This window comes from Rana temporaria, chromosome 2 (genome assembly GCF_905171775.1).
Source record: "Rana temporaria chromosome 2, aRanTem1.1, whole genome shotgun sequence".
In the NCBI taxonomy this organism is placed as follows: domain Eukaryota; kingdom Metazoa; phylum Chordata; class Amphibia; order Anura; family Ranidae; genus Rana; species Rana temporaria.
Window position 1 is genome coordinate 503,126,498 of NC_053490.1, and position 18,988 is coordinate 503,145,485.

The following is an 18,988-nucleotide window of genomic DNA, read 5'->3' on the forward strand; positions in this document are numbered from 1 at the left end:
GGCTTCTTTCGGCTACTAGTGACGCGATGGATGCGACCGTCGGAAGCCTGTCAATCAAGAAGGAACGCCCGCTCCCGAAGACCCATACCCGGAAGCGACGGAGAAGATGCATCTCAAAAACGGGTAAGTACTGCTCATATTTTAAAACAACTAGCCGATTCCCCTAGACAAAACAAGCAGGAATCTAGGGGGAAAAGGTCAAAAACTAAATAAATGGGTGAACTCCCGCTTTAATACTTTCAAGGTCAGCTCGGATAATGCTGAATCACTGTCCAATGTGAAGGCTGGCAATGGAGAGATAATATAGCTGCCTTGCCGAACTAGGAAGATAAACTGCTTAATCAACTTCACGCGTCACCTGTCTGGAAGTGCAGTTTGGAAAATGTTATATATCAAAAAATAAAATTGGCTATTCAGAATTACATATGTTTGGCAGGTAAAAGAACAAATATATATGCATTTCCTTAAATATTTAGTGGTTTGCCTGGATGTTTCCTTGAATTAAACACCTTATTTATAATATTTTATATAATTACAATTTTGTATTAAGGGCACGTGCTGCAGCAGTGACCCAAGAATCACCAAGATGATAGAAAATATACACAGACTTTGGATTACATGCACTTATTCACAGCAAATTGGACAACTTACAGTCTGAATCTCTTGATGGCTTAGTGTTGCCCTATGTAGGGAAGAGTTCAGGCATGCTTGGACATGAGTCCAAACCCACCCAAACTATCCTGCCAGAAAGCGGGCATTGCACACAGACAGTTATAAGTGGCATTTCCTGCCCCACGTATACAAGGGGAGCAGCTGCAGGGCAGGGAATGCCTCAGCCGCTTAGGCTTGGCTGTCCGCAATGACAGCTTTCTGGAAAAAAAAAAAAAAGCTCAGGTAACTTTAAACTAGTGTCCAAACAAACCTAGACTCATTCTTAGACCTATGGCAGGGGTTGTAATTTTTTCCTGGGTTCTGCTGTAGATCTTTCTATTCCACAACTCTTAACCATTAACACCTGAATAGGATTAATGTGACTTTAACCACTTAAAGACCTCAGGTGTTTTTCAGATTTTTTTCTGCTAGAAAATTACTTAAAACCCCCAAACATTATATATATATTTTTTTCTAACACCCTAGAGAATAAAATGGCGGTCATTGCAATACTTTTTGTCACACCGTATTTGCGCAGCAGTCTTACAAGCGCACTTTTTTTGGAAAAAATTCACTTTTTTGAATTAAAAAATAAGACAACAATAAATTTGGCCCAATTTTTTTTATATATTGTGAAAGATAATGTTACGCCGAGTAAAATGATACCCAACATGTCACGCTTTAAAATTGCGCCCGCTCGTGGCATGGCGTCAAACTTTTACCCTTAAAAATCTAGATAGGCGACGTTTAAAAAATTCTATAAGTTGCATTTTTTGAGCTACAGAGTAGCTCTAGGGCTATAATTATTGCTCTCGCTCTAACGATCGCGGCGATACCTCACTTGTGTGATTTGAACACCGTTTTCATATGCGGGCGCTACTCACGTATGCGTTCGCTTCTGCGAGCGAGCTCGTCAGGACGGGGCGCTTTAAAAAAAAGAGATTTTTAATACAGCTTACCTGTAAAATCTTTTTCTTGGAGTACATCACGGGACACAGAGCGGCATTCATTACTATATGGGTTATATGGAGTACCTTCAGGTGTAGACACTGGCAATCTTCAAACAGGAAATGCCCCTCCCTATATAACCCCCTCCCATAGGAGGAGTACCTCAGTTTTGTAGCAAGCAGTATGCCTCCCAAAATGGTCCTCAAAAGAGGGGTGGGAGCTCTGTGTCCCGTGATGTACTCCAAGAAAAAGATTTTACAGGTAAGCTGTATTAAAAATCTCTTTTTCTTTATCGTTACATCACGGGACACAGAGCGGCATTCATTACTATATGGGATGTCCCAAAGCAATGCTTACAATGAGGGGAGGGAGAACATCTCCAAGACAAAAGGATTTAATTTAGAGATATACTCAAATCATAATAAATCCAACTTATTTGAGAAAAATAATCTTAAATTTTAAATTTAACTCAAAAAAAGAGGAGCCCCCGGAATCCGAGGGTCTCAAACTGCAGCCTGCAGCACTGCCTGCCCGAAGGCAGTATCAGTATTCCTTCTTACGTCCAACTTGTAGAATTTTGTAAATGTGTGGACAGAAGACCAGGTTGCCGCCCTGCAAACTTGAGCCATAGAGATCTGGTGGTGCGCTGCCCAGGAGGCGCCCATGGCTCTAGTAGAATGAGCCCTTAATGATACTGGAGGAGGCAACCCTTTCAAGCCGTAGGCCTGAGTGATCAATTGCTTAATCCACCTAGAAATGGTGGACTTTGCAGCTGCCTGCCCCTTCTTGGGCCCATCCGGTAGAATAAACAGGACATCTGTTTTCCGGATCTTCTCTGTAGCTTTAAGATAGGCCTTCATGGCCCTGACAATATCCAAGGTATGCAGCAACCCTTCCTTTCTGGAAGTAGGTTTAGGGAAGAAGGATGGTAATACCAAATCCTGGTTCAAATGAAAACTGGATATGACCTTCGGTAAGAAGGAAGGATGAGGGCGGAGAACGACCTTGTCCTTATGAAATATAAGATATGGTTCCTTACAGGATAAGGCTGCCAGTTCCGAAACTCTTCTTGCGGAAACTATGGCAACCAAAAACACCAACTTCCTTGTCAGTAGAACCAAAGGAACTTCAGCCAACGGCTCAAACGGTTGTTTCTGTAAACTCGACAGAACAAGATTTAAATCCCACGGACAAAGCGGGGATTTAACTGGAGGTTTAATACGTAAGACCCCTTGAAGGAAGGTCTTAACCAGCGAGTGGGTGGCCAGTGGCCGCTGGAACCACACTGACAGGGCAGAAATCTGTCCTTTGATTGTGCTTAATGCCAATCCTTTATCCACTCCTAGCTGGAGAAAACTTAAAACTCTATCTATGGTGAACTTGCGAGGAAGCCATAGCTTGGACTCGCACCAGCCTATATAGGCCTTCCAGACCCTGTGATAAATCACCCTAGAGACCGGTTTCCTGGCTCTGATTAGGGTAGAGATTACCTTCTGAGACAGACCTCTACCCCTGAGAATCAAGGATTCAGCTTCCAGGCCGTCAAATTTAGATGCCGTAAGGCAGGGTGGAGGATCGGACCTTGCGATAGCAGGTCTGGCCTTAGAGGCAGAGTCCAAGGGTTTCCCACTACCATCCTTAGGATTAGTGAGTACCAAGCCCTTCTGGGCCATGCTGGAGCTACCAGGATAACTGGTATGTGCTCCACCCGGATCCTGCGCAGCAGGCGGGGTAGTAACTGGAGCGGGGGAAACGCATAAAGAAGCTTGAACTGATGCCAAGGGCAAACCAGAGCATCGGTTCCGCAGGCCATCGGATCCCTTGAGCGGGACATGAACCTGTCTAGCTTCTTGTTGAGTCTCGATGCCATGATATCCACGTCCGGCACTCCCCATCTTTGGCAGAGTGCTTGAAAGACTTGTGGATGCAGAGACCATTCCCCCGGCCATAGAGTCTGGCGGCTTAAGAAGTCCGCCTGAAAGTTGTCCACTCCGGGAATGAATACTGCCGATATGCAGGGCACATGAGCCTCTGCCCATAAGAGAATCAAGCTCACTTCTCTCTGAGCGGCCTGACTCCTGGTCCCCCCTTGGTGATTTATGTATGCCACTGCCGTGGCATTGTCTGATTGAATTCTCACCGGGAGCCCCTGCAATTTCGACGTCCAAGCCCTGAGGGCTAGTCGAACAGCTCTGAGCTCCAAGATGTTGATGGGTAAAAGCTTCTCTGGCTTTGCCCAAATACCTTGGCGAGTGGAACCATCCACAATCGCTCCCCAGCCCGTCAGGCTGGCGTCTGTGGTCACTATCTTCCAAGCCACTGGGCTGAAAGATTTTCCCTTCAGTAGATTCTGAGGGTCTAACCACCAACACAGACTTTGCCGGACTCTTGATGAGAGAGGCAACGGGATATCCAAGGCCTGTGGCCTTCTGCTCCATGCTGACAGGATGGCTGCCTGCAGGATGCGAGTGTGGCTCTGGGCGTATGGCACCGCCTCGAAAGTAGCCACCATCTTGCCTAGTAATCTCATACATAGGCGAATAGTCGGTTTTTTCTTGCTTAGAACCAGTAGGATTAATTCCTTGATGGCTTTGACCTTCCTCAGAGGTAGGAACACCCCTTGTTGTTCCGTGTCTAATCTCATGCCGAGATATTCCAACTGCCTTGTGGGCTGGAATGTTGACTTTTCTTGATTTAGGACCCAGCCGAACCTCTCGAGGTATTGGACCGTGAGGGCCACTGCTCGTTCCAAGCCGGGAGATGAGTGGTCTATGACTAGGAGGTCGTCCAGGTATGCTAGGATCGTGACCCCTTGGATCCTTAGCTTGGCTAGGATTGGAGCTAGAACCTTCGTGAACACCCGGGGGGCCGTAGCCAACCCGAAGGGAAGCGCCACGAATTGGAAATGACGCGAAGCCACCATAAAGCGTAGATATCTTTGATGTGGCTGATAAATTGGAACATGAAGGTAGGCATCCTTTATGTCTATGGACGCCATGAAGTCGTCCTTTTGGAGTGTGGCAGCTGCTGACCGCACGGATTCCATCCGAAATGAGCGGACCTTTAAGTATGCATTTACCATCTTTAGGTCCAAAATTGGCCTGACATCTCCATTGGGCTTTAGGATGATGAATAGGTTGGAGTAGAAACCCAGCCCCTGTTCCAGGACTGGTACCTCTACTATTACTTCCTGGGAAAGTAGATGATCTAGAGCCGACCTTAATGCGGCTCTTTTCTCCAGATCGTTTGGAATCCTCGACTCCTGGAAATGAGGAGGAGGAAACCTTAGGAACTCTAGCTTGTAGCCTGTGGCCACGGAAGACCGTACCCACTCGTCGGGAATGTTGGCTTCCCAAATCTCCGAAAAGAGTCGCAGCCTTCCCCCCACCTTCGTGGGTGGGGGCGCCCCTTCATGAGGTAGACTTGGGGGCTGGTTTTGCTGGCTTGCGAAACCACTGCCTCTTGCCCCTAACAGCCTGTCCTCGTGATCTGCTGTTGAAGCCGAAGTTTGTTCTTGCAGGAGGCCGTCGATACTGCTTGGCATTAGAGGGCCCCTGCCCAGGGGAGGACTGTCGTTTAAACGCAGGTCCCTGAACCCTCTTCTTAGTTGGCAAGAGAGTACTCTTGCCGCTTGAAATGGTCTGAATGTATTTATCTAAGTCCTCTCCGAAGAGCCGTCCTCCATGGAAGGGAAACCCTGCCAGGAGCTTCTTGCATGGGGGCTCAGCCTCCCAGCTTTTTAACCATAAGAGTCTTCTCATATGGATAAGGGATAATGATAAACGTGACGCTTGTTGGATAGAATCCTTGATTGCGTCTACCGTAAAACATATGGCCTTAGGGACATCCGAAAATTCTTCTGCCTGCTCGGCAGGAATAAGTTCAAGCATTTGCTTAAATTGATCCGATAAAGCTTGAGCGACTCCAATCGCAGCCACGGCTGGCTGTACTACTGCCCCTGCAGAAGTGAAGGAGTTCTTAAGTAGGGCTTCCAAGCGTCTATCAACTGGATTTTTGAAAACCTGTACGTTTTCTACAGGACATGTTAACGATTTGTTAACACATGAGATGGCTGCGTCTACTGCAGGAGAAGCCCATCTCTTGGAAAACTTTTCTTCCATAGGATATAAGACAGAAAATTTCTTAGGTGGAAAGAAAACCTTGTCTGGTTTGTTCCACTCTTGGAACAAGACTTCCTCCAATAGAGGATGGATCGGAAACACAGCACTGCTTTGAGGCGCCCTCAGTGAGCCCAAAGCTGAAACCGTGGATACCTGGAGATCTGGTACAGGTAGGTTGAATGCCTTATGGACCAAGTCCGTCAAGCCCTGAATCCACCAGCTCTCCCTCAGGGAGACTGCCCCAGACTCCTCTGTATCCGGATCTTCGATCCCTGAACCTACCTGGTCTCTGTCCAAGAGGTCCAATTCCCCAGAGGAAAGGACCTCCTCTTCCGAGGGTCCGCGCACGGGTGACGGAGATCTATTCCGCTTACTACCCCGCATGGCTGCGGCTATCATTTCTCCCATGCTTCTCCGCATCTCCTTTAAAGAGGCGAGTAACACCTCCTCCATGACCACCTTAGGGTTGGGTTGACTCGCGTCAGCTCTAGCCCCAGACCCCGATGGCCCAAAGGCTCCCTGTGGGGAAAGCAGCGGCATAGCTCTATCCGAGACCTCAGATTCTGCGGGGGAATCCCCACCTTTTGTACCCTCTGCTCCTGATGCCATGGTACAATACCGAGGTACACCTGCTACTTATTGGTACCTGGGACTTATAATAGTTAAATGCCCAAACACCTGTTTGGGGAATAAAAAATGTTTCCTCTACCCTAGATGACACCTTCTTTTTTTTTTTTTTTTTTTTAAAAAAAAACCTTTCTTCTTTTTTTTTTTTTTTTTTTCTTTTTTTTTTTTTCTTTTTTTTTTTTTTTCAATCTAGGCAAGAAAAAACATTCTATCCCCCTGAGTAGTATTGCCAAAGAAAAGACTATGAGATGGAAAAGAAAACCAGCCTATTCCTAGGCTAAACCACAATCTTCTGAAGACTGTAGTATTCTTTCTGGCCACTGTGTGTCCTCAGCGCCCCGTGCTTCACTCCAGTCCTTCCTCCCTTAAGCCAGAGAAATGAATGAGCTGTGGCATCTAAGGAAGGGCCGCCCCTTCCTTTAAACCACTGACCCGCCCTTCCCCCCCAGCTAAAACGGCGCCAAATGCGTCTATAACACGTGCACGCGCACCGCGCGCGCGCCCGCCGACGGGGGGGGGGGGTTGGGAGGAAGGGCCTCTCTGTTCCTGCAGCCGCAGGCCTGGAACACACGAGGAGGTCAGCGTTTTGCCTGCCTTGCAGGCATGAGGGAGAGGACTGGATAGAGCATCGCCTGGAGGCTTGCAGGTAAGCATAGCTCTCTGACACACACATACACTTGTACATAAAAGGCCCCAACTCACAGCTTTTGCAACACTACCAGGGAGGTCACTTTTTATGGGGAAATATAACATATAGAGCCATCCTATCTTCATGATATGTGACTGGTTTGCCAGATGCAATGCATAACCTTTAGGCATGTCCCCTGTGACCTCCCAGAAAAAACTTGCTAAGAGCCAAGCCCCGCAGGTTTTTTCCCCTTACTTACCTGCTCCATGCCGCAGGACTTTGCCAAGCAAGAGGTCCAATCTTCCCCCATCTCCGTGGGGATGTCTAGACCTTCAGGCCCTGGGAACCTTCTTCTTCCATGAAGGATCCACTGTCCTGGGCCCATACAGCACCCTGGCAAACAGAAAACATTAGGCGCCCCAAAGGTTTTCTAAGTTCTGGGCCCAGGGTCCAGCTCTCTTAAAAAGAAAGCATTATGGGCTATACCCCAAGGGTTTGGGGTCCGGTTACTGACCACTTTAGCGCGCAGGCTTTTTTGGACAGAACCGGTAGCTCACCTAATCCCAAGGATGCGGAGGCAAGCTAAACCATGACTAACACCTAAGACACTGGCGTAAAAACTGAGGTACTCCTCCTATGGGAGGGGGTTATATAGGGAGGGGCATTTCCTGTTTGAAGATTGCCAGTGTCTACACCTGAAGGTACTCCATATAACCCATATAGTAATGAATGCCGCTCTGTGTCCCGTGATGTAACGATAAAGAAAATTTTTTTTTTGTTTTCTTATTTAATTTTATTGATTTTATTATTTTTTACACTAAAATATAAAAAAAAAAAAAAATGATCACTTTTATTCCTATTACAAGGAATGTAAACATCCCTTGTAATAGAAAAAAGCATGACAGGTCCTCTTAAATATGAGATCTGGGGTCAAAAAGACCTCAGATCTCATATTTAGGCTTAAATGCAAAAAAAAAAAAAAAAAAAAAAAAGGAAAATTTGTCATTTAAAAAAATGACAGAAAAAAAATTGTCTCTTTAAGAGGCTGGGCGGGACTGACGTTTTGACGTCACTTCCGCCCAGCAGAGCTATGAGGACGGGTGGGGGCCATCTTGCCCTCACTCAAGTCCTCACTCTCCTGGCGGCAGCATCGGATCTCCTCCGCCGCTACCGACGGCTCCGGTAAGCGGCGGAGGGCGCGGAAAAGCGGCGGGAGGGGGGGGCCCCTCTCCCGCCACCGATAACGGCGATCTCGCGGCGAATCCGCCGCGGAGACCGCCGTTATCGTTTACACGGCCGCCAGCTGAAAACATGGATATCTTAGTTGTGGCAGCAGCTGCTGCCGTTACTGAGATATCCATGTTTAAAAAGAGGACGTATATATACAGTGGGGGGTCCGTAAGTGGTTAAAGCTTCGTTATTTTTAAATGTGAAAAAAAAAAAAGTCCAAACATGTCTCATTTATCTGCTCAGTGCAGTGGTTTTGCACAGAGTTGCCCCAATCCTCCTCTTCTCGGGTCCCCTGCTAGCGCTCCAAGCCCGCCGCCCCTCCCCCTCCTGCTGTGTGCCCCAGAGCAAGCAGCTTGCTATGGGGGGACCCAGGCAGGCTTGCTCACAAGCCGCTGCTCTACGTGTCAATTCACACACAGGCTTGGCTCCGTCCCTCTCTCTCTCTCGTGGGCTCACTGGCTGTGATTGACAGCAGCAGGAGCCCACGGCTCCCTCTGTTGTCTCCGCCAATGAGGGAAAGTCCCCAGAGAGCCGAAGCTCTCGTGCACATTGCTGGATTGCAATAGGGCACAGGTAAGTATTTTTATTGTGGGGAAGCGGCTACACAGATTATTTTTAACTTCATGCATAGAATACATGAAGGTAAAAAAACATGAGTCTTTTAAACCCACAAAACTACTATGTATTTTCAGGAGCAGAGGCCCTGTAGAATAAGAAGGTGGCTGTTGCAAATATTTTTTTTACGTCTCGCAATACTTGCACAACTTTTTTTTTTTCAAAAGCATAATTTTGTACAAAAATAAACTACAATTTATTACAAACACTCAATTTTCTGTAAAATATAAATTATGGGGTTGCTTTAAGTAAACAAATACCAAACATGTCAAGTCTTATGGCCAATTCACACCAGAAAGCGGTGTGGGAAACTTGCGTTCCATGTGCCTTTCCTGCACCGCATTCAATGGCACTGCACTTGTAATCTGCAGCAGGTGTCAGTGTTAACACCCCAAATGCAGTGCCTTTGCCTGCACTAGATGAATGAATGCATACCATGCAAAGTAGCTACTTTTGGTGTGGTCCGGCACAATTTCAGCCTACTCAAATGAATGGGCTGAAATCGCACTGCACCCAGTTCACATGTAGATGGCACAGGAATCCACAGCGCATTCCTGCGAGATTCATGGTGTAAACCGTCACATAAAATGGTAAAAACTACAATACCCGAAACAGTCCATAGGTGACACTCTAAAGCCATAGTTCAGGGATTATTAATATCAAAAGGAATGCACATTTTCAAAATACCTCCAAAGGGTTCCAAGTTAAAAGCTGCAGCCGTACAAGAGGACTTAAAAGTTTTGGTAAGCAAAGTCCAATAAAAGCATCTTTATAGGAATTCTCATATTTACATCTCCAGTTGTCAAACTGCTCTTTAATACAGTCAAAAGAATAAAAATTTTCCAGTGCATCTTCAAAAACTTTACTTGAATCTTTTAAAATGCGATCTAGAATAAAGAAGAAATAAAACGTTTAATAAAAGGCTCCCCATTAAAGTGGGGGTTCACCCTAAAAACAATTTTCTGACATTACATTAAGCTCACTCTCGACATTGACCGTATGCCTTTTTTTTGCTGTACATATCTCGCATAGCTATTTTATTACCAGACTTCCGGGTAGTCCCTCCCGCGGGAGTTCCTTTGCAGCAGTTCGTGATTGATTCTTTCGGCAACTCGTGATGCTCCTTATGCGACCGGGGGGGGGGGGGGGGGAGGGGGGTGTAGTGTTTGTCATCACGCCAATCACTAACTGCTGTATAGGAACGCCCACTCCTGCGGGAGGCACTACCCGGAAGCTGGGTAAGAAAATAGCTATGCAATGTTTTCTATTACAATCTGCAAAAGAGGATATACACTTTCTTTAATCAGTTCAGGACCGCCCAATGCACTTCGGTAAGACGGCCCCGGCTGTGCCGTCATTCACTACAGTACAAGCTGATCAGCTGAGCGAATGACAGAAGAGAAGCCTGTGTTGGTTAACACATGGCCCTTTACAGAGTGCAGATATGTGGCTGTTTTTTTTTTTTTTCTCTTGGCAAAGCAGGGAGATTAAACCGTTTTATATTGTTTTAGGTTAATAAATCTTTTTTATATTACCTTTATGGTTTGCGTTATCAGTGCCTTTAAAATCCTAGCCAACACACCCGACCAATGACTATGGTTGGACATTGGGCCCCAAGCAGCCCTTTTTCCTATACTCATTGGTCTAAATTTTTTCAAGTATACCTCCTGGATGATGGCACACTATACACCATTTATTAGCTATAATTGAGGCAATACTCTCCCTTTTGACGGAGATAAAACCTTGGCTTTAGTTGTGTGAAAATTTTTATATAAAATTTAATTTGGGTGGAGCATTGCATAATCGTGTAATTACCAGTAAAAGTAGCGCAGTGCTAAATAGCAAAAAAGAAATAAAAATTACCCTACTTACACCTATACCATGTAGCAGCACAGGTGTTATAAAGGACCATCTATAACCTAGAGGTTTATATTTCAGAGTAAGCATTTACATAACAGGCTGGAAATCAGACTACATAATCCACAATCCATTGCAGAAGATTGCAAGAACCATTTAGTGCAGAGATCCGTATCGGAGGAATCTTCTCCTGCACCTGCGAGAGCCATTTGTGAGAACCTGAAATCCCCACATATTCAATTTTGCTCCACAGGTATATTTACTTTAGTAAGCACAATAGTGCCCTCAGACATGCATCAATAGCCGACACACAGCGTAAGAAAGCAAAACCGAGACCAACTGACTGAACCTAGCCTAAGATTTTCAGCATCGATGGGTCAGTGTTGAGCGTCTCAAGCCCTGTAAACACGATCGAATATTTGATGGAATCTAATCCGATGGATTTTTTTGTCGGATATCCGGTGAAGCTGACTTTCATCTGTCTTGCCTACACACCATCTGTCAAAAATCCGATCGTGCAAAAACGCGGTGACGTAAAACACTAAGACGAGCCGAAAAAAATGAAGTTCAATGCTTCCGAGCATACGTCGACTGGATTTTGAGCATGCGTTAATTTTTGTTCTATTTTTTTACACCGATAGAAATAAAACCGATGGGGCCCACACACGATCAGTTTTGTCCGTTGAAAACCGTCATCGGTCGGTTTTCAGCAGACAAACCGATCGTGTGTACAGGGCTTCACAGTATTACTGCAAAGAAAAAGACACCCACCCTTCTCCATGTTGAAGTTAGTGATGTCAGTGGATGTCTCTTCATCATCACTAGAAAGACCTTCAAGGTGTTCGGCCATCTTGCCAGTTACTTCCCGAGCTTGCCTCCGTCGTGCTCTAAAAAAACAGGAGGAAAAAAGCTGGTTTAGGATTAAAGGCTATAAAAAGGCCACATTACTCAAAAGATGTTACAAAAATTACTGATTTTTTTTACCATGTTTGTATTGAAGATTTTCCAAAAAAAATAAAGATTACCAGGAATCAAATACAACATTTTCGGGTTTCCGTCAATAACATATACAATATATATGCAAAAAATGCAGCATAGTAGCATAACTTATCGTATTCAATGCATATAACAAAGAGGCAGACATGTTTGAAGTCCAGTCTGAATGACGTCCTCTATTTATACAGGGACAGGAAGGGTATTTTTTTTTAATGATTATGAATTTAAAATAAAGAAAAGAAAACCTTAAACTAAAACAAATGCAGGCGCCACATTTAAAGACTGGTAAGCAGCAATATATTATTGTGATATGCTTTAAAGATACTGAGAAAACATACATATACGTTATATACAGTACTGTGCAAAAGTTTTAGACAGGTGTGAAAATATGCTGTAATTTAAGAATGCTTTTGGAAACAGAAGAGGAAATAGTTTATTTTTATCAATTAAAAAAAAATGGAAAGTAAATAGACAAGAAATTCAAATTAAATAAATATTTGCTGTGACCACCCTTTACTGCATAAATTCTTTGAGATCCACTTGAACAGTTTTTGAAGGAACTTGGCAGGTAGGTTGTTCCAAACATCTCGGAGAACTAACTAACCACAGATCCTCTGTGGATGTCGGCTGCCTTAAATCCTTCCGTCTCTTCATGTAATACCAGACAGATTCGATGTTGAGATCAGGTCTCTGTGGGGGCCAAACCACCACTTCCAGGACTCCTCCTTTACACAGAAAATAGTTCTAAAATGACATTGGCTGTATGTTTGGGGGGCGCTGTCCTGCGGCATAATAAATTTGGGGCCAATCATACACCTCCCTGGTGGTATGGCATGATGGATAAGTACCTCTGCTGTATTTTTTATGGAGATACAATAAATTCGGACTGATTTAAGAGCATGTTTAGAGTTGCGGATTGTTCTTTATCCATTCATTACTTTGGCAGCTGAGCAACTGCACATCCTGCACCCGACAGCTCAGGAGGAGCTTCATTAATCTGGGGTAGTAGCACCTTTCTTTGTTGATAATGGATAAGGATCTGCCTGTATTTCTCAGCACTGAGGGCACCATTGAGCCTGACCAAATCTCCTACTCCATTTGAAGAAATGCAGTCTCCATGCTTCACTGTTGCCTGCAGACACTCATTATTGTACCGATCTCGACCCATTCCCCCAACGGACTCCTGCTACAGCCAGATATTTCACATATTAACTCATCAAACCAGAGCACCTGCTGCCATTTTTCTGCAACCAGTTCCTATGTTTTCATGTATAGTTGATTCACTTAGCCACATTTCCACGTCAGCAGTATGGGTATGGCTGTTTGGATGCAATTTTTCCCATGAAGACCACTTCTAGCCAGACTTCTCTGGAAAGTACACGGGTCCCACTGGTTTTTCTCCAGTTCTGTGCCGATGACACTGCTGAACATCTTCCAATGGAAGTAAGCATGATGCATCTTTCATCTGCTGCACTAACGTGTTTTACAAACGCTAACATATACCCAGTGAAGCGATCAGGCTGAGGTAGAACACAGAGATAAAACAAATCCTCCTACATAAATTGTACCTGCAGTCAATCTCTTTACATCGATTCAAAAAGCCAAATATTTAAAAGAGAAGTCCAGCCTGAGCTTTTTAGGCTGGGCTTCTCCTCTGGGTCATAGGAGTGCAATTGATTTTGCACTCCTGTGACCCGTTTTCAGTGGAGAGCAGTCTGAAGGCCGCTCTCCGCTGACATTACTGGAATCACTGGACTTCCCAAGTCTGGATCCGCCAGCTGCCTTGATTGATGGCAGTTTTAGCGAGCTGCTGAGACGGCCGCTTTCGCCCCTCCACAGCTCAGCTCTCCAATGAGCTTGGAGAAGCAAAGAGGAGAGACGCTGACTGACAGTCAGCAGCTCTCCTTTTGGGGATCTGTGAAAACCGAGCCATCGGTGGCTCACTTCTCAGTGCAGAGGCGGCGGGGGACAGATGGAGCATCAGTCTGATGCTGCCTCCACATAGTCAAGTATGAGAGATTAAAAAAATATTACACTCCGAGGAGAGCACAGAGCTGATCGGAGGGAGGAGGCCCATCCCCCTTCACACAGCACACAGGAACAGAGCTGAGGCTGTCAATTAGCTGGAGGTCCCTCTCCTGTCACCAAATCTTCTTTTTGTGTTAGGAAAACTTGTCACAAGTGATTCATGCTGATAACAGAGGAACGAAGCAGAAAACAGAAGTGACAATTAGTGCTCTTAATTTAGATAAGTAAACACTATAGAGGGATATGCTTTGTTCATATTTCATGTCTGAGGTTTACAACCACTAAGTTTCCTTGCCTGACCACTGCGTCGATGGTCCTCACCGTTGCCCGATTAATGGTGTACTCAATGGTGAGAAATACAGGCAGATACTGATCCATCATGCCATACCATCAGGGAGGTGTGTCATTGGCCCCAAATTTATTCTGCAGCAGAACAATGACCCGAAACATACAACCAATGTCATTAAGAACTATCTTCAGTGTAAAGAACAAGGAGTCCTGGAAGTGATGTTTTGGCCCCTAGAGAGGCCTGATCTCAACATCATTGAATTTGTCTGAGATTACCTAGTGTACCTAGAAAAATTAATGCAATTTTGAAGTCAAAGGGTGGTCACGCCAAATATTGATTTAGATTATATATACACATTTTGAAAGCATTCTTGCTTTACAGCATTTCTTCACACCAGCCTAAACCTTTTGCACAATACTGTGTGCGTGTTTATATATATAATAAAAAATAAAAACACACAACACACAGGGTGCGCAGCCTGTTTACCTTCGGGCTTCTCTCTCAGCTATCCTCCTCTGCTTTGCGTGTTCTTGGTAAGATGCTCGATCTCGCCCAAAAGTGTCGAGATTTGGTGCCATGACAGCTTTACCTGTGAAATCGCGTAACAGAAACTACAAATCAGACAAGTTACTGGACATCTTTATTTATCAAGCACCAAATCTTGTCTAAAATTATCTACAGAATAACAAACCACGATCAAAATGTTCCCATCATAATGCGGTTATTTTCTTGACAACTCACAGCCCCTGAACTGTGGCATTCAGGATTCAAAACAAAAGTTGTAAATATGTTTTGATGGTTTATAAATTGATATTTTGCAGACATTTAAATCAGAAAACATTTACAAATCTTACACGATTCCCCAAAAGACTAGAATATCAGTTTCTTATTAAAAAATAACCCGTCCTTAACTTAGAAAACCGAAGAAAAAAAATATCACAGAAAATATTACAAATACAGTTCCCTTCACAAGTCATTTTATATTCTCTTGCAATGTGCTGGAAATGAGCATTTATATTCCCGTGCCGCCCTCTCCCTCCTTGCATGCAAAAGTCCTCTTCTAGGAGTGTCTTATAAGTCTTTGTAACGGTTCAACTCTCTACCTCTCCCTACATAACCCTTTATGTAGCAACTGAGGAGTGAAAAGAAATATTAGAGGATCAGCTCCGATTCTGCTGGACTCGACATCCAAGATGTCAACACATCCAGCAGCCACACGTTAATGAGGGCGTTTGTTTGAGCCAGACTAAGATAAAAGCTGGAGGTCAGCTTTAAAATGTACAGTGCTTAGAAAAAGTATTCATCCCCCTTGAAATTTTCCACATTGTGTCACGTTACAACCAAAAAACGTAAATGTATTTTATGGGGATTTTATGTGATAGACCAACACAAAGTGGCACATAATTGTGAAGTGGAAGGAAAATGATAAATGGTTTTTAACATTTTGTACAAAAAATATGTGAAAAGTGGGGTGTAGATTTGTATGGCGCCCCCCGGAGTCAATACTTTGTAGAACCTCCTTTCACTGCAATTACAGCTGCAAGTCTTTTTGGGGATGTCTCTACCAGCTTTGCACATCTAGAGAGGGACATTTTTGCCCATTCTTGTTTACAAAATATCTCAAGATCTGTCAGATTGGATGGAGAGTGTCTGAACAGCAATTTTTAATTAGATTTAGGTCTAGACTTTGACTGGGCCATTCTAACACATGAATATACTTTGATCTAAACCATTCCATTGTAGCTCTGGCTGTATGTTTAGGGTCGTTGTCCTCCTGGAAGGTGAACCTCCGCCCCAGCCTCAAGTCTTTTGCAGACTCTAACAGGTTTTCTTCTAAGATTGCCCTGTATTTTGCTTCATCCATCTTCCCATCAACTCTGACCAGCTTCCCTCTCCCCGCTGAAGAAAAGCATCTCCACAACATGATGCTGCCACCACCATGTTTCACAGTGGGGATGGTGTGTTCAAGGTGATGTGCCGTGTTAGTTTTCCGCCACACATGGTGTTTTGCTTTTAGGCCAAAAAGTTCAATTTTGGTCTCATCTGACCAGAGCTCCTCCTTCTACATGTTTGCAGTGTCCCCCACATGACTTCTCGCAAACTGCAAACAGGACTTCTTATGGCTTTCTTTCAACAATGGTTTTCTTCTTGTCACTCGTCCATAAAAGCCAGATTTGTGAAGTGCACGGTTAATAGTTGTCCTGTGGACAGATTCTCTCACCTGAGCTGTGGATCTCTGCAGCTCCTCCAGAGTTACCATGGGCCTCTTGGCTGTTTCTCTGATAAATACTCTCCTTGCCCGGCCTGTCAGTTTAGGTGGACGGCCATGTCTTGGTAGGTGCTCCGTGAGATGTTCAAAGCTTGGGATATTTCTTTTTTTATAACCCAACCCTGCTTTAAACTTCTCCACAACTTTATCCCTGACCTGTCTGATGTGTTCCTTGGCCTTCATGATGCAATTTGTTCACTAAGGTTCTCTAACAAACCTCTGAGGGCTTCACAGAACAGCTCTATTTATACAGAGAATTACACACAGCTTGACTATTTGCTAATTAGGTGACTTCTGAAGGCAATTGGTTCCACTAGATTTTAGTTAGGGGGTATCAGCGTAAAGGGGGCTGAATACAAATGCACGCTACACTTTTCACATATTTGTAAAAAATAAAATAAAACCATTTATAAATTGTCCTGCCAGTCTATCACATAAAATACATTAAAATTTTTGGTTGTATCATGACAAAAAGGTGGAAAATTTCAAGGGGTATGAATACTTTTTCAAGAGACTGTAAATATGTTTAGATACATTCAGAATTTCTGGATGCAGAGAATTCCATTTTCTCTAAACATAGTTAAGCTGAATGCATCTAAATGCAGGTAAATGCACAGCATGAATGGCACCATTTAAAATGACATGCTTGTTAAATGTCTTATTAAACATATGTATGCAATTCCCCACTGTGTTTTTTTTTATGTTTTTCTCTATAGAACCTCTGGAATGCTTGCTAGCCACTTTATCAAAAATAATTTCATAGAAAAATGAAAAAAAAAAAAAAAAAAAAACAGAAGCATTGTGAAACGTCCTGTATGATGATATGGCAATGAAGGAGCTGGAGGTGATCTAATAGCACAATATCATGCTTTCAGCTCAATTCCAGGAACATCCGAATAAATATTCTGCAAGGTGAAAGAAGTGGGCAATGCTGAAGAGCAAAGGACAGAACACAGGGAACTGGTACACAGACTGGATTGAACGCACATAAATGGCAGACAGAAGAATCTCTAGCGAAGCCTGTAGGCTAGGGGCCTCAAACTGGCGGCCCTCCAGCTGTTGCAAAACTACAAGTCCCATAATTTCTCTACCTGTGGGAGTCATGCTTGTAACTGTCAGTCTTGCAATGCCTCATGGGACTTGTAGTTTCGCAACAGCTGGAGGGCCTGCCAGTTTGAGACCCCTGCTGTAGACCCTTCAGGATCCAGAAAGCAAACATGTCAAAAATATTACAGTTGGAGCCAATGTTTGAGCTTCCTCAAACACGCATTTAAAGCAGAACTGAAGGTATTATAACACTTGTGAGCGGGCAGGCTATTAATCGCATAAGCAATGAATGCAATGTCTCTTATAAAATAAAATACAAAGCAATCTCTGGCATGTAAACTGAGCTGCGCATGCACAGTTTATAGAGAAAGATGATTTGAGGCCATTGATATATCATATCATGTATGTAACACGTGGTTCAGTCCCTAACTGCATATACAAACAAATATTCCAATCATAGAGGACTGGAAACAAGAGGGACTATTATGAACACACTGACTATACGATTAATCCTATAGTCAGTGTGTTCATAATAGTCCCTCATGTTGCATGCACAGTTTAGCCTACATTCATGGGAAAGGCAGATTTTATGGGTATATTGGCCGCTCTCAGGAGACACCCCTCAGCACAAGCCCATCTTCAAAATGGACAGTGAATTCTACCTTGGAAAATCCAACCTAAACAATGATTAAAGCGGGGGTTCACCCTAAAACTACAATAGAACGTTACATCCAGCATACTGCTGACATCTACAGTATGCTGGATTTTTGTTTTTGTACCGCTGTACTTACGGTTTTATGCTATTTTCATGGGGCTTCCGGGTTCTCGCTCCCCCGGGGAGTAGGCGTTCCTTAGATGATTGACATTTGGGTAAAGCGTGTCATCACCTTCCGAAAATATCCGAGGGGGACTCGGCACTTTACGGCGCCTGCGCAGTCATCTCTACATGGCAGGCGCCGTAAAGAGCCGTGTCCCCGTCGGATATTTTCGGAAGGCGATGACATGCTTTACCCACACGTCAATCGTCTCCTGGGAGGATCAACACTCACTCCCAGGAGACATTGCGCAGAGCTCCCCGTCGGGGAAAAGGAGCGACACGTCCACTCCCCGCAAGAAAGAAGACCCGGAAGTGCGGCTGAATACAGGTAAGTGTACACATAAAAAAATAAAAAAAACGCTACAAGCCTTTATTAAGGCTGGAGATAGGTTAGCGAAAAAGTTAATTTTGAGGGTGAACCTCTGCTTTAAGCACAAGATGTGTGAAAAAGGTTAATCTATCGTTCATTCTAGGGCCTAAACAACTAATCAATTATGAAATTAATTGATTACTATTTTCATAATCGATTAATTGGCCAGTAACATAATGGGGTTACAAAAAACTAAAATGAACCCTTTATAGTACAAAGAGCAAATCGCTACTGTAAATATTACTTTCACTGTCCCACAGTAAAAAATTAACCCCTTACAGTAGCGATTATTTGCGCTTTGTACTGATTTTAGTTTTTTTATCCCCCCCTTTTATTACTAAACATCTCAGGCCTGGGTCACACCTCTGTTTTTTGGTGCTTTTTGCAGAAACACTAGAGTTCATTTACATGGTTTCCTATGGGACACGTTCACATCCATGATTTTTTCAGCTGCTGCGTGTTTGGAAAGGGTAAGGACCTTTTTTTTAATGCAAA

The 18,988-nt window shown here is 44.0% G+C and overlaps 1 protein-coding gene across 1 annotated transcript in view; it reads right to left on the minus strand.

The window, feature by feature from the left end:
- The window catches only part of PAXBP1 (PAX3 and PAX7 binding protein 1), a 65,913-nt gene that overhangs the window by 16,227 nt on the left and 30,698 nt on the right, over window positions 1–18,988 (minus strand). The window contains exons 9-11 of the mRNA XM_040338886.1: window positions 14,477–14,579; window positions 11,449–11,564; window positions 9,508–9,707 (exon numbers count right to left, since the gene is read on the minus strand). Coding sequence (XP_040194820.1) covers window positions 9,508–9,707; window positions 11,449–11,564; window positions 14,477–14,579 — 419 coding nt within the window. The remainder of the gene's footprint in view (window positions 1–9,507; window positions 9,708–11,448; window positions 11,565–14,476; window positions 14,580–18,988) is intronic.